At 47.9% G+C, this 26462-nt stretch overlaps 1 protein-coding gene across 2 annotated transcripts; it reads right to left on the reverse strand.

Annotated features, from left to right (window-relative positions):
- Positions 1 to 11579: 11579 nt before the first annotated feature.
- On the reverse strand, positions 11580 to 25866 carry CDC42 (cell division cycle 42). Of its 2 annotated transcripts, none has more exons than XM_027702852.1 (5): positions 25688 to 25863; positions 22147 to 22219; positions 18986 to 19095; positions 18697 to 18894; positions 11580 to 12969 (listed from the first exon to the last, which is right to left on the reverse strand). In XM_027702852.1, exons 1-5 carry the CDS (start codon positions 25790 to 25792, stop codon positions 12880 to 12882), a joined length of 576 nt encoding a protein of 191 aa, XP_027558653.1. In that variant the 5' UTR covers positions 25793 to 25863; the 3' UTR covers positions 11580 to 12879. The 2 variants fall into 2 exon arrangements, with proteins under 2 accessions (XP_027558653.1, XP_027558654.1); XM_027702853.1 differs by lacking the exon at positions 11580 to 12969 and adding an exon at positions 13329 to 14481 and having other exon boundaries at positions 25688 to 25866.
- Between the last annotated feature and the right edge of the window lie 596 nt (positions 25867 to 26462).

Raw genomic sequence — 26462 nt, forward strand, 5'->3', positions numbered from 1 at the left:
ATAGGTTTGTCCTGTCCAACTTACACCATTTTCTTTCACCAAAGAGGCCAAAGCACCCCAGGTTCACCAGGGTTGAGCCACCAAGAGACAGCACAGAAGGGACATCTACAGAGAGAGATGGGGTGTCTGGGCAGCTTTCTACAGGCTTCTACCAGCCCTGGACCATGAAATATGCTGAGCTGTTAGGGACCCACAAGGATCATCGAGTTCAACCTCTGCCCTGCACAGAACCCCAAGAATCTCTCCATGTCCCTGAGAGCATTGTCCAAATGCTCCTTTCCTTGAGCTCTGGCAGCCTTGGGGCTGTGACCACTGCCATGGGGAGCCTGTTCAGTGCCCAACCACCCTCTGGGGGAAGGACCTTTCCCCAATATCCAACCTAAACCTCCCCTGGCACATTTCCTCGGGTCCTGTCACTGGTGACCAGAGAGCAGAGATCAGCACCTGCCCCTCCACTGCCCCTCGTCAGGAAGCTGTGGATTGAAATAAGGTCTTAGATTGGGGTACCCGAGGGGGGCTGTGCCCATAAAGCACCCCATGGGGACACAGCATCGGGGCAAACAGGCGCTGAGGATGCGCTTGCTCAGCAGCCAGGGGGACTCAGGGAAACCCAGGCTGCTCAGCACAGTCAGTGGAACGAGCTCCCCGACTAAACCCCCCCAAGCCTCTCTCCTCTTCCTCCTGATCCTCTCTAAACCAGGGCTGGGTTCGTCCGGAGGAAGCCAAAACCAACAGAGGCAGCAGCGGGAGCGCAGCTGGACGCGGCTCGCTCGGCCGCGCTCAGCCGATGCCGCAGCCCCGGCGCAGTTGTAAACAGCTCAGCAGTTTGTGCACGCCCCGGTATTGATGTTATACAAAGGAACTGGAAATGTAAATGATTGCACCGGACCCACAGCCGGTGGCTGCTGGTGCAGACGGCCTCAGCGAAAAGAAATCCAACCTCCTCCAGCCCCCTCCTTGGCACTGGAACCAGGGACCGGGCTGGCCAGGAGCGAGCAAAGCCTTTACGTGTTTGCCATCTAGTGGGCTGTGGACAGGCTGACGGGTTGTCCCGAGCCCGGCCGGCACTCGCCTCTGCCCGGGGCACGGCGGGGTCCTCGCTCAGCCCATTGATGCTCTGCGGTGCAGCCGAGGCAGCGGGTGGACCAGCACCTCGCAAAGCATCCTGCGGATGAGACCCCTGCTCTGGGCTTGGGACAACATGCATCCAGGCAAGGGGGTTGTGTTTGTGTGGTGGGAGCCCAAAAATCCACACCACACAGCTAAGGTGGCCCCATCACAGCCACCACCACGTTGGGTGAGAGGGTGGATCTGAGGGAGGGCAGGAAGGGTCTGCAGAGGGATCAGGAGAGGCTGGGTCGATGGCCCAAGGCCAGTTGCACAAAGTTCAACAAGGTCGAGTGCTGGGTCCTGAATTTGGGTTGTACTGATCCCAGGAAGCGCTCCAGGGATGGGGAAGAGTGTCTGGAAAGCTGCTGGGTGGAAAAGGACCTGGGGATCCTTTTTGACAGTGGCTGAACATGAGCCCAGGTGGGCAAGGAGGCCATTGACACCTGGCCTGTACCAGCCATAGTAGGGCCACAGGACCAGGGCAGTGATTGTCCCTCTTTTCTGGGCACTGGTGAAGCACCTCAAATCCTGGGGTCAGTTCTGGGCCCCCCATAACAAGACAGACATTGAGGGGCTGGAGCATGTCCACAGAAGGGAACGGACTGGGGAGGGGTCTGGAGCACCATGGGCGGCTGAGGGAGCTGGGGGGGCTCATCCTGGAGAAAAGGAGGTTCAGGGGGGACCTTCTCACTCTCTGGTACTCCCTGACAGGAGGGTGGAGCCAGGTGGGGGTCGGGCTCTGCTCCCAGGTAACAAGTGACAAGATGAGAGGACGGACTCAAGTTGTGCCAGGAGAGGTTTACAGAATCACAGAATATGTTGAGATGGAAGGGACCCACAAGGATCACCCAGTCCAACCCTCAGCCCTGCACAGGACCATCCCCAAGAGTCACACCCTGTGCCCCAGAGGATCACCCAAATAGATGACAGACCTTGAGCTCTGGCAGCCTTGGGGCTGTGCCCACTGCCCTGGGGAGCCTGGTCAGTGCCCAACCACCCTCTGGGGGAAGAATCTTTGCCTGAGATCCAACCTAAACCTGCCCTGACACAACTCCAGGCCATTCCCTGGGTGCTGTCCCTGGTCCCCCCAGAGCAGAGCTCAGTCCCTCCCCAGGAAACTCTAACTGCAATGAGGTCTCCCCTCAGTCTCCTCTTCTCCAGTTGAACACACCAAGTGCCCTCAGTGTCCTCACACGGCTTCAAATCAAGACCCTTCCCCATCTTCGCTGCCTCCTTTGGATGATCTCAAATGGCTTCATATCATCCTTATCCTGAAATCCAAAAAGATTACACCAACTGGCTTCCCTTGATCAGCCAGGTGGGTCACCTTGTCATAGAAGGAAATCAGGTTGGATTAGCAGGACTTTCCCCTCATGAAGCTGTGCTGGCTGTGAACATGGACTGTGTTGTCTTTCGGGTGTTTTTCAACACCTCCCAGAATAATCTGCTCCATAACTTCACCAGGCACTGAAGTGAGACTGACAGGCCTGGAGTTTCTGGGATCCTCCTTGAAAATCAGGACAACGTTCGCCAGATTCCAGCCAGCCAGGACCTCCCTGGATTCCCAAGACCACTCAAAAATCACGGGGAGAGGTTTTGCAATGACAGCAGCAGCTCTTTGAGGATTCTGGGATGAATCCCATCAGGGCCCATAGATTTGTAGGGATCCAGCTGGAGCAGCAGATCCCGCACAAGTTCAGGGTCACTGGGAGTTGATCATTCTCGCAGTCCTGGTCCTGCAGCTCAGGGCTCTGAGACCCCCTTGGTCCATCATCCGTGTTGAAGACAGAGACAAAGCATTAAACACCTCTGCCTTGTCTGTGTCCATGTTTGTAAGGTGACTGTCCTCATCCTGTGGGATGGTGTTTCTTTACTGCCTTTTGCCTTTAATGTATTTGAAAAAACTCTTTTTATTGTCCCCCACAGTTCTGGCAGCTCCAACTCCAGCTGAGCTTTGCCCACACAAAGTTTCTCCCTACAGTGACAAGCAGCATCTCTGAATTCTTCCCATGTCACCTAACCCTGCTTCCACTGGGCACACCCCTTCCTTTTTTGCCTTATTGCCAAGAGAAGATCCCTGCTCAGCCAAGCCGGCCTTCTGCCTCACCTGCTTGACTTCCAGCATTTGGGAATTGTTGCTCCTGTGCCCTTAGGAGGTGACGTTTGAAAAGTGACCAGCACTGATGGATCCCAGCACCTGTAAAAACATTTTCCCAGGGCACCTTCCTAATTCCCTGAGCAGCCTGAAGTCTGCTCTCCTCCTGTCCAGAGTTGAGGTTTTGCTGGCACTTTTCCTCCTGTCAACAGAGATTTTAAACTCAATCACCTCGTGGTTGCTGCGGCCAAGAGAGTCCCAATCTCCACCTCGCTCGTGAGATCCACTCTGTTGCCAAGCAACAGATCAAGGAGGGCATCTTTCCAAGTCAGTTCCCTTAGGACCTGTTCCATTGAATTGTTTAGATTGGATATTAGGGAAAACGTCTTCCCTGAAAGGGTGGGCAGGCGTTGGAACAGGGAAGAGGTGGAGTGACCATCCCTGGAAGTGTTTATCATGTTGGGGACATGAGTCAGTGATGGGCTTGGCATGGACTCAGTGATCAAGTCTTGGAAGTCTTTGCCGACCTTAATGAAGCGCAGAAGCAGGGATTCTACCCTGCATCTGCTGCACCTGAGTGCAGAAGGGGCTAAAAACCATCTTTTAGGAACAGGATTTTAATTTTCCACCATGTTCCCAGACTTGGCTGCCAGCTCAGTTAAAAACTGCTTGGGCTGTTTGGACCCACACAGACCCACTGTCCCATAGCCCACTGTAGCATCTTTAGGAGGGTAAAGAAAAGGGCACAGAAAAAGAAAGAAAAACACACCATACTATGTAACAGCACTAACGAGTCAACTGCTTTCATTTTCACCCCAACAATAATTCCTAAGGAGGAAAAACTGAGTTTGTTCAGCTGTAGTTAAGGTTGAACAAACACAGCAATAATCACTTTTGCTTTGCCTCTTGGACGAGACTATAAAGTGTCACATTTTGGAAAAAAAAAATTTTGGAAAAAAAAAGCTCCAGCTCACACAGCTGCTCTCCAAAAGGCTTCACCAGTGCATGACCTGGCAGAGATCAGGGGCACAGTTATTGGCAGATCCCGGGATGGTTGCAGGAAGGCCTGAGCACACTGGACCTGCTGCCTGGTGGTGGCTCCCGGCAGCACTTGCCGGCATCTCCCCACGCTGCTCACACACGAAGGAGGCAGCTCAAAGGGACAGAGGCAATGGGGATGGGGGGAAAAGAGAAAAGGAAGTGGTGGCAGGAGGGATAGACGGGAAGGGAGTGATTGCAGAGGCTATGGAGCGGTGGGAAGGGTTAGAGGTACAACAGATAAAAGGATCAGGGTTAAACTGGAAGGCCCGGGTTGGCTCTGAGCCGCTCTGTTCAGGCCACCAAAGATTTGCCACAGAGCCCCTAAGGAGCCACACCCACAGAGGAGGAGGCACCTCACCCACCTTCAACCCCTTCACTAACCCTGCCAGGTTTATCCCACAGGATCCACTGGCATCAGAGGCCAGGCTGGCACCACCTCCCTCAGACCCCAGTGAGGGCCTTCCAGCTTCACCCAGAGCTCTGGGTGTGACAGAACACAGAAAACCACCAACCCAGATGCTGCATTTGATCCCAGGGAAAGCCCCGTGACCAGAGGAGAGGACCCCACAGTGAGGTTGGCTGTGTGGGCCCCAGCAACCCACGTGCCAAGCAGCAGTGAGAAATTCCAGATTATTTCCTGCCGACGACTTCATCTCTGCCCGTTCCCCCGCTGCACGTAGGTAACAAATTCCCATCTGTTATCTGAGCACATCCAAGCAAATCAGGGTGATCAGCATTTGTCAAATAAGGAGAAGAAGATGATATTGGGCAAAACATTTCCAGGTTTTATTTAACGGGGCTTTAGCCATCAGTCAGCACCAGGTTCATAAGCACCTCTTGGGATGGTTAGCCCTTGTTTGCTGTAGAAGACTTATTTTTCTTCAGTTTTCCCTTTTTCATTAATTCAAAGGAAATAAAAAAAGTCATGGCTGAATCAACACTCACTCTTTACTGGCACAGGAGGCTCCAACTCCAAAGCAGGGCAAAATGCCTCCAGGGATCTGAAGAAGCTGTGGCTGCCCCACCCCTAGAAGTGTCCAAGGCCAGGTTGGAGGGGGCTTGGAGAAACCTGGTCTACTGGAAGGTGTCTCTGCCCATGGCAGGGGGTTGGAACTGAATTATCTTTAAGGTCCTTTCAAACCCAAACAATTTTAGGATTCTGTGATTTCCCATAACCACCCCCTGGGCTCCTGATTATCCCCTGCCAGCAGCAGCTGCCTCAGCAGCCACTTGCATGTCCCAGCACTGCCACCACCAGGGATGAAACCAAGGATGTTGTGCTCCAGGGTGGGCTGCCAACATCTCTTAAAACCACATGTTGGATAAAAGCAGAGAGCGACAACCACGCAGGCCCATCACAGCCCCCCCACCCTGTTCCCCTGTCCCTGCCCAGAAAGCAGAGTGGTTTTTCCACCACAGCTGCACGGCTCAGGCACAGCCAGATCTCAGAGCACACCAGAGACCCATCCCTCCCGTCTGCTCACAGGAAACGAGCCTCTTGGCTGCCAGGACGATGCCTCAGCAGTTTCTAAAAGTGCTGCCCGACTCAGATGCTCCCCAGGAGAAAGGAAGAAGCCAGAGCAGGTTTCCAAGGCGAGCCTTTCCCATGCTGTCAGCATCCACATATATCCAAGTATCCCTCTGCACCCAGCACAGCCCTGCACCTCCACGGCACACAACAGCCCATGCAGGCAGGGAGGAAGGAGCTGCCTGCACTGCCAGAGCATGGCTGAGGAGGATGAAACACTCCCTGAGGGCCAAAGCAGTCACTTACCTCACCTGGAAGACATCAGGTCTCAACTCCTGCATGAAGATACCCATTGCAGAGCTCCTGACCATCTGATGTTTCTGGTTTTGCCCTCCTTAGCCTTGGCTGCATTTAAAAGGAATTGCTTCTCACCCCACACTTGACCCTGGGATGTAAGGAAGGTCCACAGCCCAGAATGGAGACAGGCAGGTGACAGACAGCAAACAACTCAGAAAAACCATCAAGAAGGAGGAGCCCACACCGCTGCAAGCTCTGGGAAGCACGGAGAACTGCGCTGGCATCTCCAGTTCCCCTTGGATGCCCAGCTGTGAAAGGTGGGAGGGAGGAAATTTGGGAAACAGATGTCTCAAGGCAGGGCTAGCCACAGAGAAGGAGGGCAGGGCTTTTTGAAGGCTCCCACCTGATAGGAAGGAGAAGAGAAATGCCTTCAAACCAGCAGAACATCGTGAAGGAGGGGGAAAGATACTCACCCTACTTCACAGCTGCCACAGCATCTGGCAAGGGAACCTACTGCCTTTTGCCTTTAATGTATCTGAAAAAACTCTTTTTATTGTTCCCCACAGTTCTGGCAGCTCCAACTCCACCTGAGCTTTGCCCACACAAATTTTCTCCCTACAGGGACAAGCAGCATCTCTGAATTCTTCCCATGTCACCTAACCCTGCTTCCACTGGGCACACACCTTCCTTTTTTGCCTTATTGCCAAGAGAAGATCCCTGCTCAGCCAAGCCAGCCTTCTGCCTCACCTGCTTGACTTCCAGCATTTGGGAATTGTTGCTCCTGTGCCCTTAGGAGGTGATGTTTGAAAAGTGACCAGCACTGATGGACCTCTGCTCCAGTCTGAAGGAAGGGCCATGAGCTGCCTTTCTCCTGGGTGAGCTCCCTCCCCGTACCCATGGCACTGGGAGCACAGGGAGGGGCTGTATGAGGGGCAGCAGCCCAGACTTAGGTGTTGTGATGAATTCACAGAAAACGTATGCAGCACTCCACTTCTAATGCCCCCATCCCTCCAGAGCTGGATGTTGGATAAAGTAACCAACTGATCCCCTCTGTGGGAACATGAAAATTCCTCTCCCCTCCCCATGCAGTCACATCACTCCAAAATAGCAGATGCTGATTCTCCCACACACACTGAGCATTGGCAGGTCATCAGTGGCCCAGACTTGTGCAGAAGCCACTTTTATCCAGAGCAAAGAGGAGCTGGACTATCCATTTGTCCCGTGGATGTCCCATGTTCTGGCACAGCTCACCTTGCTGTAGCTGCTCCCAGGGAAACAACTGCCCACCAGACCACGGGCAGACAGGTCTGGGATCACCCAGCAGGAGCAAGCACACAAACCTGCATGATGTGTCCAACTCCAGCCAGTGTCTTCAGGGACTGTGCTGACAGGACTGGTACACCCCTTGTACCGTGGGGTTTAGGCTTTTTCCTCACACTCTTAACACATCATTCACATGGGCACTTCTCCAGGTTGAGAGGCACAGGGGGGTGAGCAGATGTAAAAACACTCCCCATGTGTGCAGGCAGTAACTACAGGCTGCCCTACACAACCCTCAGCAGGGTCCTGATTTCTTCACAACCAAGGAAAAGCTGGAAATTCAAAACTGACAGAAGCATTTTCACACATGCATCAAGTCTAAAGGTCAGGAACTCAGTACATAACTGGTTTAATTTTATGTGGTATATCCCAGCACAAATACTGATGGCAAGATTAAAGGTGATAACAAACCTGTGCTTTGGAGCTCAAGCCCATTTCTCACCAGAGCTCAGGAAGAAGCTGCTGTAGGGACTTCAGTCTGTGTTTTCCTGTTCCAGGACTTCATCACCTCGCCCTGGAACATCCAGCCACCTCCCATGTGGAAACCAACCAGTGTAACCCTTGCAGTCAACTCCTTTAGTGCCTCATCCAGGTTTATCAGCAGCACCCATGACCCAGGCACCACTGCAGGTCACCCTGGAGACCCGGGGGGCTGCTGGAATCAAGCCCTTCGTGTCCCACTCCCAGGGTGGCTCAGCTCCAGAAGATCCCGTTGGCAGCGGAGGCTCTCACGAGCAGGTGACGTCAGGAACTCGGGCCAAATTCCAATCTCAGCCCTTCTGTCCTAAACCACCAGAGGGCAGCTGGAAATGCACCACAGGCTAGTGCAGACACGGTGAATATTCCATTGCTGAGCATTCCCCTTTCACACCTCCTGCCCCGCAGGAACTGGAAAGACACCCCAGCAAACATTCTCTGCCCTCCAGGTGAGAGGAGCTGCCTGTTCATGCTTCAGGGAAGCCCTCTTGTGCTGCCAAGCAGTGCCTGACAGCACACGCTGCACAGGGTCTGTGCCCATCTGCTCCTCAGCTCTCAGAGCTCACCTTGACAATTCAAGCTGAAAACCTCCTTGTGGTAAGGAAAAGTTTACTAATTGCCAGGGACCACTAGATTGGGGGTGATCAAACAAATACACCCCCCTTGGTTACTCTGAACCTCTGCCAAAGCTGAGAAGTAGGCAGAGGGCAGCAGCATCAGGCTGGGTCTTAATAAATACAGAATCTATACCCAAGAGAGCCCCCAAAATCAGAGGAGCCCTGATACAGATCAGGAGTTCCCTCGCCTCTCATTCACACTCCTCCACCTGAGCTACAGCCAATTCCTTTTGTTTCCAGGCTTTTGTCCTGGTCTTAGCCCACAATAAATGGTATTTTTATCTCACCTCACTATAGTGAGGAGTTGGTCAGTTAGCACCAGCTTCCAAGGGAAGAGGAGGGAGGAGGCTCTGGACTTGCCAGTGTTTATGGCAGGGCAGCAGATCTCTAGGTGAGATAACCTCCTTGTTGAGCTCCAGCCTGGGCCCAACTACCAGTTTCTTGAGCAATCCTGGACAAGTCATTTAGGTCAGGAGTTCACAGAAAGCTCCAGCCAACTCCTGGCTCACAGTTTCTTTTTTCCCAGACTCAGTTTCAGGAACTGATTCAGCCCTTGAAAGGGACAGATCACCACTGGGACTGAGGTGACAAAACCAGCAGAAATGCACTGCCAGAAGGAGGGGTCTGCTTCTTTCACCACCTAGAACCAGTTTATTCATAGTTTAATCACCTCAGGATTATTTTTAATTCTTTAAGTTTTTGAAGCGGTAATTTCCTCTTCCATGCTTGATCTTCTGTTTGTTTTACTGCTCAGCAGCAGGAAGGTCTCTGGGCACCCAAATGGTGACTTGCACTCCTCGGACAGGAGCCCAGGGGTTGAAGAGGAACAATAGTGAGGAATGTTTCTCAGAGGAAGCAGAGTGTGGGCAGCCAGAGAAAGCAAAGCAACACACCTCCCCAGCACAGTGCCCCAGAAGCACCCCACAGGAAAGAGCTGCACAGGGAGAGAGAGGCTGGCTCACCTCAGCCAGGGCAGCAGGAGGGCTGGGTGGGGCAGTGCTGACAATGCTCTTGCAAGTCCTACTCAGTCTGGTTTTAAAAGGAGGCAGCTGCTGCCAGCTGCAAACCAAGACTGAGGCCAAGTACCAGCAGACACTGCTGCCTCTTGGGAACACACCAAAATCATCAGTCTGTTTTTAGCTGTGTACAGCAGCAAGTGGCAGGAGCAGGTCTGCCAAGTGAAACCACCCCAGCAGCAACACTGAGATTTTGGGGCCCTTCAAACTCCCTCCAGCTTGGCCCCAGTGACCCAAACTCCATTCACTGCTGGAGGGCAATACCCATTTACATTTTACCCACCCACCAGCACACTCCAAAACCACTCTGGGATGTGAAATAGAGCACGTAAAGGACAGACAACTCGGGAGATTCGGACGTCGATCTGATGTAACACTAAAGTAGCTGCACCCTGTCAGATCTCCCTTCTGGGAGCCCCTCAGGACAGAAGGGCAGACACATGTAACCCAGGCAGTGAAGCACAAAGGAGATTATCCCAGGTGGGACTGCTTGGAAAGCCCTTCAGGCACCTGGTGATGTACAACAGTTTGGGCAATGCCATGGAACCAATTGCTCAGGAGCCTGGGTGACTCAGTTGTACAGTTGCTCCCAAAAGCTCTTCTCTCAGAGGTCTTATCAAATGTGCCCATCATACCCTCCCCATTTTTCAATTAGGGCCACACCTCACTAAGTATAATGCCCAGCATTGAGAGCAAGAACCAGCAAATTACTGGGAAGGAGAGGGAGGAGAGGAGTGAAGGACACAGCTGAGCAAAGGAGCTGTCTCCTGGGAAAGCTGCAGAGCTCATCCTGTCTCACTGATCTCCCAAACACTTCAGAAAAGATGACCATCACTGCATCTGCTTTCAACAGCACCATTTCTTCCATAGTTTTCCGTTGCCCCACAGGGAAACAGGCAAGCGAGAGCAAGAAAAAGCTCATGACTCCAACATGTTCCTGATGGCACAGCACGGGAAAGCTTGGAAAGAAAAAACAGCCACCAGTTTAGTACAATCTTAGCACCAGTCTGAGTCACAGCAGCCATGCAGAGTCCATGCCTGCACCAGAAGCTACTGAAATAGCAGGATTAGCTGAATCAGCTTATACACAGTGGGAAACTTCCACATATTAACTAATTCAGCAAGGGAGGGACTGAGCAAAAGTTGTGCTTAAAGTTATCTCCTGACTCAGAAAAGCAATTGCTTCCCTGGAACACTCTTCCCAGCAGTAATCAACCTTGGAGTCCAGCCTCATGGTTTGGATTTCAGATGCAAGTATGTCCCCTACAAGAGGCAGGACTTGTCTCCACATTAACCACTTCCCTATTTAGCTGATAGTCCTCGATTTCCATATTTCAACTCCACTGACAACAGCACACTGGATTAGCTGTCAGAAGGTGCAGAAGCCTGTTACAGCCTGCTGTAAGCACACAGACAAGCCACCAAAACTGTCACCAACAAGTACCAGCAGAACCTTCACCAGGAGCCCCAGGGCTCAGGCCAAGCCTCCCCACAGAAAACAGCAACTAAAAACTGAACTGCAAAGTTAAACAGCAGCACTAATCACCACCACACATTTTACACTAAGCTTTGGGATTACAGCACCCTCAAATCAGCTTCTTAAAATAAAAGTGACCTTTAATGACGCTCTTTGGAATGTCTTTTAATAACTAATACAAGTTATTAACAACTATTTATCAACAGTGTAAGATTTCACTGTTCCTTTGGAGCATTAACAAAAAGGTGTAATAAAGCCCTTTATGTTTCGGGGTAGGTATGATGTCATTTGTTCCTTCAGGGTTTCTGCTATCTGCCCACGAGCAGGGAACAACAGGGAACTTCTTGACAGAAGAGATGCAGGAGCCCAATAAGGCCCAAAAGCCAACTTTTACTATTTTGGGAGCATGCACACTGAGTATTCCTTTCACTAAGAGCTACCCAGCCCTCTCTTCAGAACTAGACCTGACAGCAAAGATGTCACATCAAAGATTAGAGCAATCTTGACAGGACTGAGGCCAGAAGTAAGATTAAACATTAAGGAAAGACCCAAGCTAGCTCACAAGAAGGAGAGTGAGGCTCACAGGGGATAAAAGCCATTATTTACAAGTCCTTCACACTCAGAAGAGAAAGGTAAAGGAAATAACTACCCTCAGGCAGGCTTGTGAAGATACTTTATGTTTAATACATCTGAAAAGAATGCATATACAAAGAACTTAGACATGAAAAAGCATTGGTTCAACACTAATGAGTCTACAAGAAATTGGAATTTTGGAAGATGGAGAAGATTCACTAAGTCTTAAAAAACTTTGAATTTGCAGGCCAAAATACATATTTGGTAAAATCCTTACGACACTGCAGTTGGTCTGCATACAGACCCTGCACATGATCCTCAGGGGCTGGAGTCCATCTTACAGGTTCAGGTTGCAGGAAAAGGGGTTCCATTAACTGGTCCCGCTATGGTGCCACACTAAACACCAGAAGCCCCTCCCTGCAGTTCCTTCTGACTGACACAGGTCTGTCTTTCCACCCCTCCCTGAAGGATGCCAAGCCATCCAGCAAGAGATGCACCATCAGAGCCAGCTCCAAAACCCATCGCTGCATACCCTGGGTCCCCCTCAGGGTGTCCAAGCAGCAGTGTCTGTGCAGATCATGGTAAGCATTTCTCTAACAATTAAGGATTGGCAGAAGATGGATTTGTTAAAAGCCAACTGATCCAGCTAGGCATGCTTCCAAAGGTGCAGTTATTTCTTCATCACGAGCCAAAAGCTTATGATGGCAAAGATTAAGCGAGACACTGGCAAGTTAGTTTCAAGTCTGATGGTGCATCCAGAGAAAATGGTTCTCCTATTCCTAAGGCTTCATAATTTAGAGGATGGGGTAGAAATTTATGACCTGCACAGTAAAAAGCCAGTGGAAAAAGATACAAGGCAACTTCAGAGGAGATGCATTTTCTGCACTCCTTCTTAGAGAAGCACCAGCTTGGGACATTTTGCTTTCCTGACTAAAGTCTGCTCACACCCAGGCTGCTGACTGACTGCAGAACAGCCCTACAAGGTATTGAAACCAGAACTAAGTCTTGCCAGACTGGCTTAAGGGGCAAGGCTTCAGTAAAACAGCCTAAAATTAGTCTGTTACAGAAAAAGTCATTGAGCATGCCTTGATGTTAAACAAAAAAAAAATTAGAAACAATAAACAAAATAAAAAACTAGTACTGATCAGTGTTTTCTGATAATACATAGTTACTCAAAATTAACTAGTTTAACTGAATTGAGGGGGCACTGGGGAATAAACACTAACATTCTCATCTCACACAGGGATTGTGTGGGGGAGATGGGAGTGCAGGGCATTTGTCATTATTGCAAAAACAAATTTTAGAATTTGTATCTTTAGTTTGATTTAAACATTGCTTTTAATGTGACATCAAACACCAGCTTTGCAGAAGGGGCAGTGGAGGGACGTTCATAGCAGCACACACCTGCGAGTCTTCTTCGGCTCCGGGGGCTCCAGGGCAGCCAATATCGCTTCGTCAAATACATTCTTTAGGCCTTTCTGAAAAGGGGCAAAGAGAGAAAAGGGCCAGTCTCATTTTTGAGTTTTCACACAAACAAAAACCCCAGAAAGCCAAGTGGCAGCCACACCCCTCTTCAGACAGATGGAGGTTTGCCATCCACAGCTCTCAGAGCCTGCCCGCCCAGCGAGGCTCCGTCCGAGCTGCCTTTGCTGTGCCTGGCAGCTCCCGAGCACAGCACCTCATTTTGGGAACAGGAACACAAATCCTCTGAGAGCAGACCAGTGTACTTCACACCAAGCAAAACACACGCACCAAAGTCATTTCCTTAAGGCAATTTTTATGATTAACTGGCTACTCACACATTTCACATGCTAATGACAAAGCAGAAAGTGCTGCATTCAGATGGAAGAGCTCTACCTGGAGCACGCTTGGCACAGCAGACACCCGACCCGTGTGTCAGGGGAGGAGAGACAAGGCAAGCATGCAATGATAACCAGGTCCAGCACACGCTCTCGTTGGGCATCCAGCCCTAAACATCCCAGGGTTAGAAGCAGCCAGGCAGAGCCCAGAAGCTGCCATGGTAGCAGAGAAGTTGAGCTGGGAGGAGTACACAGAGGTACCATACACTGCATTAAGGATTAAACTGGAGCCAGGAGATGCAATTCGAATAAAGCTTCATCAGTCATTTATACAAACAACTGCAATTTTTAATTTCAAAATTTAAAGACAAGCTACAATTGATGTTTTCTCCTTAAAACAATAAAAATCAGAAGCACGATAGTAAGCAGCAGCTTTACATCTTACAGTAACAGGCTTTAAGGATCTATTATTGAAATGAAGAGCTCTACCATGTTAGTGAAAGCAAGAATTTTAACAGTTCATAAAGCAGTCGCAAGTACATTGATATTTCCTTCCCCCCAAGGACTGACAAATACTCCACTATAGCACAGACAGCCAAAGCAACAGCAACAGAAAAACATCTCACTGCACACAGGAGAACCAGAAAACCCTTCACGTTACAGCATCACTTGCAGATCACCGGTTCAGGTACTTTTGTCATGCAAATACAGTTTACAAGTTCACAAGTAGAAATTGAAAACACACGCATTGTTTCTTCCAGTTGGATTCAGGAAGATCAAACATCATCTCTTATTCTTTTGATCTTTCTTTAAATAACAATGTAACCAAATCCTTTCCCCCAACAGCCTGAATTATAAAGCTAGTCACATCTGGCAACCCAAGCAGCAGGGAGTTAAGCGAGTCCAGTTCGTGTTCCACAGTCACAACGTTTTACTAAAGATCTCAAGTACTGTTTTTCAGTCCAAGGGCTAATACAGAGGTTGCTCTAAGATGGTAAGCAGGCACAACAGCTTTCAATCAAGGTGGTTTGATTCATTTTTTAACCACGTTTCTACAGTAGTGGGACAGAGGAAGCAGCAGCAAGAGGGGAAGAAGAAAGTTTAGAATATACAGCACTTCCTTTTGGGCTGAGTTTCCGGAGGCTCGAGGGCAGCTAGGATAGCCTCATCAAACACATTCTTCAGACCTCTCTACAAGACAGAGGGGAGGAGAAAAAACAGCAGCCAGGTTAGAGGATTAGAGAAAAACAAGCAGATACAAAGAGCATTCAGGATAGAGCAGGCTGAATTCACAGAGGCAGTAAACAGATTTACTTTGTAAAAAAACAAAGTAGATCCCAGGACGAAATCTCATTTAGATGACCCATAAGTCAATGACAGAGACAGACAGAACATTTGACAGACAAGGTCAGACAAAACACTCAGAAGGGCAGAGGCACAAACACAGCAATAACATGGGGGTGGGAGCCACACAACGGGTGGTAGTTTCCACTCCACTGCTGTACGTACACTGAGGGAGTTTACAGGGGAGTAAATGGAGTGGAGAGCAGCTTGCCCCACCACAGGGACCCAAAAGATCAGCTAAACCTTTTGTAATCCCCCACTGTGGGTAAGTGAGCACCTCGGATGCATGGACTACTGCTCCCAACTCCCCCAGTGGCAGCTGGTCCAGAGCAAAGGCTCCAAACAACTCCTGCTTTGTGAATTCAGCCCCTGAATAACTGAAGGTCTCGAGATGGCTGGGAACACACAACCTGGGATGGAAGCAGGACCTCCCTGGTAAGCCATCGTCACTGGCAGTCAGTAACTCCCAGTCTTTAGAAGTGATGCAATACCTTACCAGTGCTACTCTGACACCGGGAGCCAGCATGGAAATAATGCATTTCAGTTATTCAGTTTAGTTTCCAAAGCAAGTATAACCACGGGAGGACAGAAACAGCATCACGACTGGAACAACTGGGATCCACCAGCAGACAAGCAGTGCCAGAGCTGCAGGACTCTGCAGGGGTTACACCGGAGCACGGAGCATGCGCTGCGTTTGCTGGAAGCACAACAGGAACTCTGCAGGGTGTTACCGCTCCCACACAGCTCTGCCAAGTTACACACCACACCACAAGGAAAACCTGGCTCAGTTTAGGCTAACTGGACTCGCCTAAATCTACTGTCGTGAGTGCAACCTTCATAAATTCAGGAGAACTGCCTTATGACAGCTAAAGGCAAACAGAAAAGCTTCAATTAAATCCTGTAAACAACTGCAGTCTGTGCAAAATTTAGACTTTCTTTTTTTCAGGATCATTCAGATGTAACTGGTTTCTCCCTCGCAGGTTATACTGGATATATCCCTTTTAGAAAGACTTTAATCTTGTTTTACTGAAGCACATACACGGGAGAGCTCTAAGGCAGTTCCATCTGGAAGCATTTGAGGCCGTCACGTTACATACAAGATTATACTTGTATGTATAATCTTGTTTAAGGAAACTACAGTGTACATCCTGTACATCCTCCCCAGCAACTTTTTCTGTTTTTAAAATGAGTTGCAACCCAGGCTGACAAAAGAGCTAAAGACTTCAGATAAATAACGCCTCTGAAGTCTGTGTACTAATTAGATTTCCTTTCTCTGCGAGAAGAAGGCTGTAGCATAAACTCAATAGTGTACTGTTAGACAGATTAAGAACCCAGGCAAGGCAAGAATCAAGAAAACAACCTTCCATAATTCTCCTACTCAGGGACTTCTCTTCTATTTTCCTACTGCATGGGAGAAATTTGTTCAGGAGCCCAGAATTTGGGATTTGTTTTGAAGGACCTAGCAAAAACATGAAGAGGAGTAAAAAGAGATAGGAGCAAAACTGTTGTGAAAATAGGACCAGAGTTAAAAGCCTGGATGACCAAGAGTAACAACATGAAAGGAACTGTGCTCAAGACCACAGACACACAGGCCCATACACCTGTTAAAGTCATGGCTCCTGTGCTGCACTGGGAACAAGCTGAGACTGGGCTTCCTTTACTCCCTCCATTCATGGGCAGCTTAAGGCACTTTGTAAAGTTATGTCAAAACTGTCAACCCAGCACCCAGGGGGAAAAAGAACTGAATTCAGCACTCTCCCTGGTGTTAGGTACTAGCACTGGGCTTTAGAAAGTCCACTCAGACATTTAACTCTTCAGCATAACAGAAGCAACTATCACTGCAGTTGCAATCTGTTTGTCAGTCACCCTTTGTTAACAGCAAAGCCTTATCCACTCATCACAGTGGCACTGGGCATTATTTGGTAGAGAAAGGTTGGAGAGGGACACTGAAAATGCCTTCATCACAAAAACGGGTTCCCCAACCTGAGGAAAGGGGGATAAAACCAGCTCCCCAGTACAGCACACATGCAAACTCAGGGACCAGATATTCTGTCTGTACAGAAAAGACTCAGAAACTCAGCCTCTCATGATTGACCTAGTACAAAAACGTGCTAGCTCCATGATTCTGTGATTACTTGCTACTGTGGTGTCAGTCATTTGTAAATTAGTTGGGAAGGAAAAAACCACCCTGGACTGCTGAGGTGAACCATACAGATAGCAGCCAAGGTAAAGAGAGACTAAATATCCAACTGAGTCTCACTTTAGTTGAAACCAGCTCCTACTGCATTGCCTTGCAGGGAGGAAAACAATCCTCCTGGCCAGGAAAGCAGCTGGCTCCTGTGTTCAGCAAGCTGCCAGTGAGATCACTGCAGGAGCTCCACACCACCTTCACAGATCAGCTACACTGCTGTTTGCCAGATAACTGCTGACAGAGCCAGGGAAAAGGTGTTTTGTGAGGGGAGTCAACCACAAATAAAGGAAGAAGAATGGAGCAGATGCAAACCAACTAGTCCTCCAAGTGAGAAGGCTTCTGAACCCTCCTCCCAGGTCACTCCTGACTCCTAAAACCATCAATGGGTATAATACAAGCACTAACGCTCTGGAAGAAATTCAGGCTGAGCTTCCAAGTGCATAAAGCATTTCACTGCAACAGAGACAGATAAGTCTATCTGGAAATAGAAAAAATGGATAAACACTGACATTTTTCATCATATCAGCTCTTGCTCTGGTAATTCTAAGTGTTTCCATGCAATTTGAGCAGACTATACAAGGCAAGTCTAAAAGGGGAAAGGGTCTCAGTGAGCAGTACAGGACAATGGCCCTGGCAGGTATTTATCCAACTATCAGCTTCTACAGCCTAGTTAACAGCAGCATTCAGGGTGTGCCAGACACCATCTAAAACAGTATTTTGGGGCTGAACAGATCTAAGAGAATTACAGCTCAAGCACAAATAACCCTCAGCTTGCCTGTGGGTGGTAAGGAAGCACAGCCAAGACCACCTTTAGATGAGGGATTCCCAGGATGAACCACAGCATACCTTGCCACACCACCTCTAGTGCCACTGTCCTGCACAACTCCAGCACAGCTGCTGCATTTGCAGCAAACACTCAGGCAAAGCTTTGTTACAAAAAAAAGCCTCCGGATCCCAAATGGAAGAGCCAACATGCAATCTGGGCAAAAGGGGCAAGACAAATAAAACTTCAGGCTTTGACAAGGTCTGCAATAAAGTTTTGTGCTCAAGGAAATGAATGCACAACATCACCGGAGGGAGGGGTTTGATACTGTGCACCCCTGGTTCCGTGCACATCAGGCAGTGACAAATTCTTTACAGAGTAGCATTAAGGAAGTTGTTAAAGAGTGGTAGTCAATTCTCCAAGTGTAGGCACACAAAGTCAAGGCAAGAGGCCAACTAGCCAGAAAATGGCTCCCACCCTAGTATTCCTAATTTAAAGGGAAAGGGTAATCACGTTTCCTGGCCTCAAATCAGCTATTTTAGTTGCCTTTAGACTCGCATTCACAAGTTAGTTCACACTTCATGTTTATGTCTTAAGAACTATCTCATTTTTCTTTTCTGTTTCAAAGAACTTCCATCTAAAGGCGGGCACAGGAAACAGCTCACCACCAGCTGCATAAGAAGACAAAGCAGCTCTAGACCATGAAGGCTTTCAGTCTTACAGGTACCAGAATTAACTTTTCTGAGAGGCTTTTTTTTTTTTCCTTTGCCTGCTCTCTTCAGTAGTGAGCTGCACACTGTGCCCTAACCCAATTATTGTCTGTAACGCACCTTCTAAGCTTTCAATAGTTATTCTTCTCCAGACAGAAGCAAACACAGCAAGCACATTCTCCTCCATCACTCCTCTACACTAGGCCTAATCCTCACAGGCTGATTTTCTTTGTACCACTGCCAACTCCTGTGCCTTGGAACAACGAGACAAAGAGAAAGCTACAGTGTCAACAGCAGAAACAGAACTTATACCCTTTCACATCCACTTGGAGCTGTTTTTCCCTGGAACTGTAAAAAAAAAAAAAAGCAAGCAAAAATGGTCAAAGACCAACCCTCACCTGCGTAAGCGCAGAGCATTCCACGTATTTGACGGCCTTCAGGTCCCGGGCCAGCTTTTCAGCCGTCTCTGGGGTTATGGGCTTCTGCTTGTTCTTGGCAAGTTTCTCAATTGTTGAGGGATCATCTCTTAGATCAATCTGGGTCCCAACAAGCAGGAAAGGAGTCTTTGGACAGTGGTGAGTAATTTCAGGTACCCACTAAAGACAGAGGAGACACAGCATTTGTTATTAACCGCCCGTGATAACCACCTGACATTTCAGCAGCTCTTTCAGGCAAAGTTCAACCAACCTTTTCTTTCACATTTTCAAATGAAGAAGGAGACACCACTGAAAAACAGACCAGAAATACATCTGTCTGTGGATAGCTGAGGGGTCGTAATCTATCATAGTCTTCCTGACCTACAGAGGAGAAAATTAACACAGCATTAGATACAGACAATAAAATACTGCCCTTTACAGTGGATTAGAATGCAAGTTCCAGCATAATAACATTTCTATGACTAATCCTAACTCTTAAGCAAAGAACCAAGCATACCCTGAACCCAAACATTTGGAGATCCCAGTTTTCAAATCCAGAATTCATTCAGTTGCTATGTAACAGTGAGCTGCTGAAAGTCACAGGCAAGGTGGGAAGTCTCCGATACATTTTTAGATCAAACACCCTCAGACTGCATAACACTTTCCTCAATTATGAAGAAAAGTTGCAGAACATGGATCGGGTAATAGATGAGGTCTTCTGCACCTAGTCCATTCCATACAAGGATTATGCCATCAAATTTCATTACCCTGCAAAAAAACCTGCTGTTTGAAGGAGGGGGAAAAAAAACCCAAAAACAGTTTTGTTCACGAAAATGTTATGACTTATGCTGTGAAGCGTCCCCAGGCAGAGAATGCTGCTGGTACACGACTCTGATCAGGCCACCCAGCAGTATTCCTCTAAAATCTCACCAAAGTCCCTGCACAGGCTGTGTTTTGGAGGAAGCCATGCTCTTCCCTTGGAGTCCTTAGAGGGCAGGCAGTCCCTGCAGGGCACCATTAGCACTGACCCACCAGCCTCACTCTCCCTGAGCTCATTCTTAAACCTCCTCCTGCCCAATTCAGCAGCAATCTGCTTTTAGAAAGCAAATCTGGCACTGAAGCTGCTGCACTTTTTGGCAACCAAATCCGAAATACTTGTTTAAAATGTCTCAGGTTCCAGCTGATGCTCTCTCGCTCATCTTACAGGACAAACACTTCCAAGATCCTGAAGGAGCCAATGCAACACCTGGGACACCTCAATGGAGGAAGCTCTACACTTTGAAAATGGAGATGTAGAGAGCCTGTTACAGCCACCATGCTTGGCTGGACACAGAGGAGTAAGCACTGACCAGAATCATTGTCACAGAATGTTTTGGGATGGAAAGGACCTTGAAGCTCATCTCATTCTAACCCCCTGCCAAGGGCAGGGACACCTTTAACTATCCCAACTGCTACAAGCTCCATCCAACCCGGCCTTGAACAATTCCAGGGATGGAGCAGCCACAGCTTCTCTGTGCCAGGGCCTCACCACCCTCACAGGGAAGAATTTCTTCCTAGCATCTACTCTAAATCTCAAATATCTTGTTGCAATTAACAGACTACTCCCAAAAGCTTTGTCTTCCAAGCACAAGGTTAAAAAGACTTGTTTTTTTATTTGACAACTAGCAATGAACGTTTCATCCGCTGCTGAATTCTGTCACTTGGGCTGGCTACTACTTAGCAAAAAGCAAGCAGCCATTAAGAACAAATGCTTCCCCCTCAGCAGTCCAGCTCTGAAAGGGGAAGCCTTTACATTCACAAGTGCACAGAGTCGCCCACATGCACTGAAGTCCCTTGGTAACTTGTCAGAATTACGAGCTGGGTCACTACTCATGTTGATAGCATGTGAATGTGCACATCTACACACACACCACTTCTCAGAGGTCTGAACCCTCAGCAGGAAAACAGGCAGGGAAGGACCCAACACAGGGACCACAGAATGCTGCAGCTGAGACCCAGCAGAGCACAGGCCCCTACAGCGAGCCCACACGTGTCAGGAAGGAACCTCTCTTCTCCACCTAACTCTTTATCCATGAACTAGGGGAGCCTGCAATCATAGGGACATAGGTCACATTTTGGGAGGAGAACACAAAGAGCTAAGTGAAGCAGACAGGTGACCAGACATTCAGGACACAGCAGGAGCCAAGGACTCAGCTGGAAGACCCCAGACTTTTGCACACAGGCTGTAAGGGATATAAAAGCCCAGGGTTTGCTTTGTTCAGGGTCCCTCCTCAGAGGCACGAGCTGGAGCTGTTACTTTGGTTTTGCACCATGATTAAATTATTTTAAAGATCTGGACTTCTGAGACATCTCTGGGGAACCTGAGGCTGAGCCAGTAAGGAAACCCTGTCTGACTGTGTGAGTGTGGGGTGTGTAGGGAGTCAAGCAAGGCCCCATCAGGTCACTGGAGCTGCTGCTGCAAAGTCCCAGCCCAGGTGGTGGAGTGTGACTGCCACAGTGGCTCCTGGATGGTGGGACAAGAAAGTTTCCTTAACAGCTACAGGGTTTAACTGGAAACCTAAGATTGTTTCCTTAATCAAATTAGACACTAACAATGCATTTAAGAACACAGCTGGAAACAGATTAAATTCTATCAGGACAATTTTAGGTGATAGCTTATGAACTAAGGTCCCTAGAAGGACTCTTTTGAAGAAGGGTTTGCAACACCAGTTGCTGCCACACCACTTTGGTATTATTATGTGGTGGGGACTGGGTACCCAGCAGCTGAACCAGTTTCTACCCTTTCTTGGTAACTTTTCACACACTCAAAGCAGTATGTAGTTGTTTAATCACTGCATGTTTCTCCAGCCAGAAACTGAAACACAGCTTAAACAAGAGGTCAGCAGATTTTTAATTCTAAAAAGCACATAGTGAGAGGGCTTAGGAAATCCACACCCTGATTTCATCCATGTTAAGGATGCAGAAACACACGCACATTTAAGACATTCTAATGTTAGTAATTCTGTCTTGACATCTGGTTAAAAAAATGGCTATTTACTAAACAAAACCCACATACAATCCACATTTTATTCAACACAAATTTCTCCTTTAATTTCATTTAAAAACACGGAAACCTTTATCTTTCATGTATCACCTAGATAAGAGGTAAAGTCTGAAAGTTGTCATCTGGTGTCACAAAATAAAACAGCTCTAAAAGAAGTGGAAGGTTTTCTTATTTTGCTTTGAGTTTTTTGTTGCTGCGTTTTGGGTTCTTTTTTAATAAACTCAATTTAGCAACTCTCAAAAGGTCAGGAATGAAGAATCAAGAGAGATTTTTCCCCTTCCATTAAAAAAAACCTCAACAAAAAAACCCCCAACCGTATGTCTTCATGTTGCACATCACCTCAGGTAAATCTTGGGCAGGTACAATGACACAAGCACTCGTTTTCTCACCTGCAGTATCAAAGAGGCCCAGGGTGTAAGGCTCTCCTCCAATCATCACTGTGACAGCGTAGTTATCAAAAACCTGGCAAGAAAAGAAATACACATTTAAGAGGATGTGAATAAGCCATCTCTCAAACTATCATCCTATCACCTTGTCAGAGCACAAGACAAGAGAACCATCAGGTTTACAGTGCTATGACCACTAAACAGAACAATTCCATTTGGAATAGGGATACTCCAGCTGCTTCCATGAGGTACTAAAGCACAGGCACACGAGGTACACATGGTAAAAACCACTGAGCAAAACACCTACAACAGTGCTTACCTGTTACCACAAAGAGGTTTCCCACACTGCCACAGAAATCCCCACCTTCACCCGTGGTGTGACACAGTAATCACATCCCCACAAGGACAGGAGGAGGAATGTCAGCCCTGCCCTTCAGGGGTAACAGCAATGGGGCTGCATCTCACAGCACCCAAATCCTCTGCAGCAAATCCTCTCTGAACATAAAAAAGTCCATCTTTTCAACAGGGATTTATCCTCAATCTCTGAAGGACTGGTCAAAAATCAGCCTGTGTCAAATTCACTCCCAATCTAAAGGGAGAGTCTGGCTCCAGAGACAAAGTCCTACTGTCTCTGCACAGCACCTGGCACAAAGTGCTGTCCCCCAGGGCAGACCCGCTGCACAGATCAAAGCCAGCACCACCCAGTAAACTTGTTTACAACACAAATGAGCACCAGGGCCTACCCAAACACTCACCTCCAACACCCACCCACTCAGCAGTGCACTGTCTGAGGTCAGCATCCTTCATTCCAATAACCATGTTATCTTCAGAACCACAACAGACAGTGCTGCAGAAACTACCTTTGGCAAAAGATCTTTCCCATTGAGGAAAAACCAAACCCCACCATCTGCCCCTGCACATCCCTGCACAGGGACTCCTCCAAATGAGGATGGGCGAGTTCTGCCTTCACACAGAACTGCAGCCTGAGCAGCTCCCACAGCTGAAACACACCCCCAACATGAGAGAGGCCAGCAGCCACCTCAAAAGCTTTCATGGAAGAGAGAAGGGAGGGACGTGGAAAATAAGCAGTCACATGCATCTATTAACAGGGCTATAGCAAAAGTTTAGGTCCTTGAAAAAAACCACCAAAAACTGAGGTAAGAGCAGTGAGACAGCACTTCAAAGCTCAACTTCCCAGAGTTCAGATGTCTCCTTCCCACCTGACTGCCCTGGTTAAAGCAAGACCTGACACTACCCTAATTTTTCCAACTTCTCACAAATCAAAGTGACTGAGAAAGCAACTATGGCCACTGCATATCCACAGAACATCAGCCAGAAGCAGAAATCCACCTCTCACACTACTTTGGCTTGGCATTCAAGATTTTAAAGCACTGCAAGACACTTCACCACTCATCCCCATTACCCACAGCCCAACCCTCCACACACTGCACTGGGTTTGCCTTACTGAACAGCCAAGAAAGTGTCCAACTCCAGGTAACACTTTCAGGCTTTCCCACTGGGAAATATCTGCCATAAAGAGAAAGGGTTGCAAAACACAGAGTCGAGTGAACAGAACCAATCTATTGGTCTGAACTGATGTGTTCACTATCCGTGCTTTGGTCACACTGCTGCAAAAACACAGCAGTATCTATTTCTCTGTCCATTTACCACTAGAAACATTAGCTGGAATATCAGAGGTTACATATCAGTTTCCAGTGTCTGAAATACACCTCCAGGCCATTCACAGAATTAGGAATAGGCCTCTGGTATCTCCAGAACAGCAAGTTCCTCAAACCATGAAGTTCAGAGGTAAATAATATTCCAGAAAAATGGGGCAGATTTAAAAAGCACTATAAAGAATCCTTAGGACACCTCGAACACACCTTACTGGCAACTCACTTTTGAGTAGGTTTTTTCATATTCCTTGTTAGCAGAGATTTACAGCCAGTGCTACCTCGTGCAGGGCAGCACACAAACTCCCAAGCGTTCAAAACACACATTTTAAGATTATAACATTTTTCAACATAATAGAGGGTCATTTCCCTTAAGGGATAAGTATAGAAACACTCATTGCTGAACTCACTGACCGCCTGCATTTTGTCTTGACCATAAAGAACAGCTTAAATAGGACAAGCAGCCTCCCACAGGTTCAGCACAGGATGTGGCTGCCCTAGAAGCATCACAGCAGGACAGTCGACGCCACTCGAAAACTTGAGAATGACAAAAACCACGTTTCAAATGCCACTTCACCAGCCCATAACAGAGCCCACGAGAGAGGCTGATCTCTGCACTCACAGCACAACCAGCAGGTTCCCAACAGTGGCCACTGCATCCAGCCTTATTACTCTGAGGTTTGAGAGTCCTTTCATTTTTAGCTCCTGATCTACAGCTAAAGACAAACATTTTTGTTCTGTGGAAGCCTGTCCTACACAAGACAAACCTCGTATTTTGCAAGTTGAAAGACTATGGACAGTGTACAAAGCCAATACCTCAAAAAGAGGTGATGACATTCACTTCAACCTCTTTTCTGCAAGGAGAGGACAGTTTTGTGAAGAACTATTCCAGAAGAGCTTTCAGACAGTTATCTTGGCATCTCAAAGGAGATATCTGGTCTTTCAGATGAGTTATCTGGTCTTTTGAGTTGCTTTATGTTGTAGTTTTAGTTAAGTGAGAAGGATTTTTAGTGATTAATTTTTCATACCACCACATGGTATGGACTTTTCAGGCCCATAATAGAGAAAACTAGTAAAATAGCATCCAGCTGTCCAAGTCTCCTGCAGCAACCTCAGTAAAACCTGACCCAGCTCAGTGGCAGTACACTGATCTTGCAAATGCAAGACTAAGGAGAAAAGCACTTTTCTAACAGAGAGATTGTGCATATGCCTCACAGGCAGCAAAACTCCTCCCAACTTGATCTTTAGATAAGTCAAGGGAATCAGTATTTCAGAAAACTGAGCCTGTGAAACTCAAAAGGTTACCTAAAAATAGTCAAGGACTACACACAAAGCTTGCAAACGTTTGGAAGTACAGATGGATGGGACTGCACAGTCTAAATCCAAATGCTTAGCTGAAGTCACACTCCACAGTTCACTACACTTCCGGATCTTTGCAAAGGAAAAAGGAGCCTCAGAAAATGTTAACTGTAGTCACTGGCTATTTTAGCAACATGAAACTCCTTTCCCTAAAAACAAAGATGCTGCAGGAGCTGAGAGTGCAAACTGGAGACCAGGCACAATCTGCAGTTGTTTGCACTGCTAAACTCACCCACAGAATCAACCCCCAAAGAGAAGGCAGATCCTGCAGAGCAGTCAAGCAGCAAGAACAGAGCAGGCACAGGAAAGGCACCCCAGCACTGCCAGGTGCTATGGAAGGAGCAGCAGGGCATGGGACTGACTGTCACCCTTCCCTGCTGTATCAGTCAGTCTCCAAGAGGAAAGCAGGTTGTAAGAACATGTATCAGGGCATGCACACCATAAAGGTTAGTTCAGAAGGGAATTCATGCTGCCCTGCCCCACCACAACCAAAGAACCTTTCTCACACTTACCGTTGGTACATATTCCGATGGGAATTTATTTGTTGTATAAGAAATTAAGAGACAGGTTTTACCAACAGCACCATCACCCACGACTACACACTTGATCGTCTGCATAGCTGAAATCTACTAGAATATCAACTCCAAAGAGAACCTGGAAGAAAAAAAAAAGAGATACATATATTTAGGTGTTTCCCATACTCACCAGAGAGCCGTCATCAAGGAGCCCAAACCATTAACAGCACATCTGGGATATGAAAACAAGACATTTTTAAATGAGTTTTTAGATCCTTTCCCTCCATCACACACACACAACAGGAAGCTGCTCATGTTCATAAATGAAAAAAATTTTGCCTAGTTACCTAGAGATGGGCAAAACCGGTCTTGAGGCTTTTCCAGATTCTGTTTTTAATGCATGGAAGCATCCAGCCTCAGATATTCTGAAAGCTGGAAGTGCAAACTCTGCTCAGGAACGCACCTGCCTCCCAGAGAGCTCCCTCTGGAGAGCAGCTCAGCAGGAAGCACAGCAACATGTGCTTCGAAACCAGTTTATGGATAAAAATAAACAAGTACAGACAGAAATAAACATGATTAATTTCTCCTTCCCTCAGCTTTAAGGCCTAAGCACAGTTTTACAACCTTTTGGTTAAAGCTGCTACTTAACACATCCCTTTATCCCCACTTTGAAGTGCCAACAGCAATGAGAGCTCAGCAGGGCATCCAGATCCCAAGGGAATTACTCTCCAGGCATCACAAAATCCTGATGCACCCAGCTGCTCCAACACTA

Source organism: Neopelma chrysocephalum, unplaced genomic scaffold (assembly GCF_003984885.1).
Source record: "Neopelma chrysocephalum unplaced genomic scaffold, ASM398488v2 Primary Assembly neopelma1_200, whole genome shotgun sequence".
NCBI classification, from domain to species: domain Eukaryota; kingdom Metazoa; phylum Chordata; class Aves; order Passeriformes; family Pipridae; genus Neopelma; species Neopelma chrysocephalum.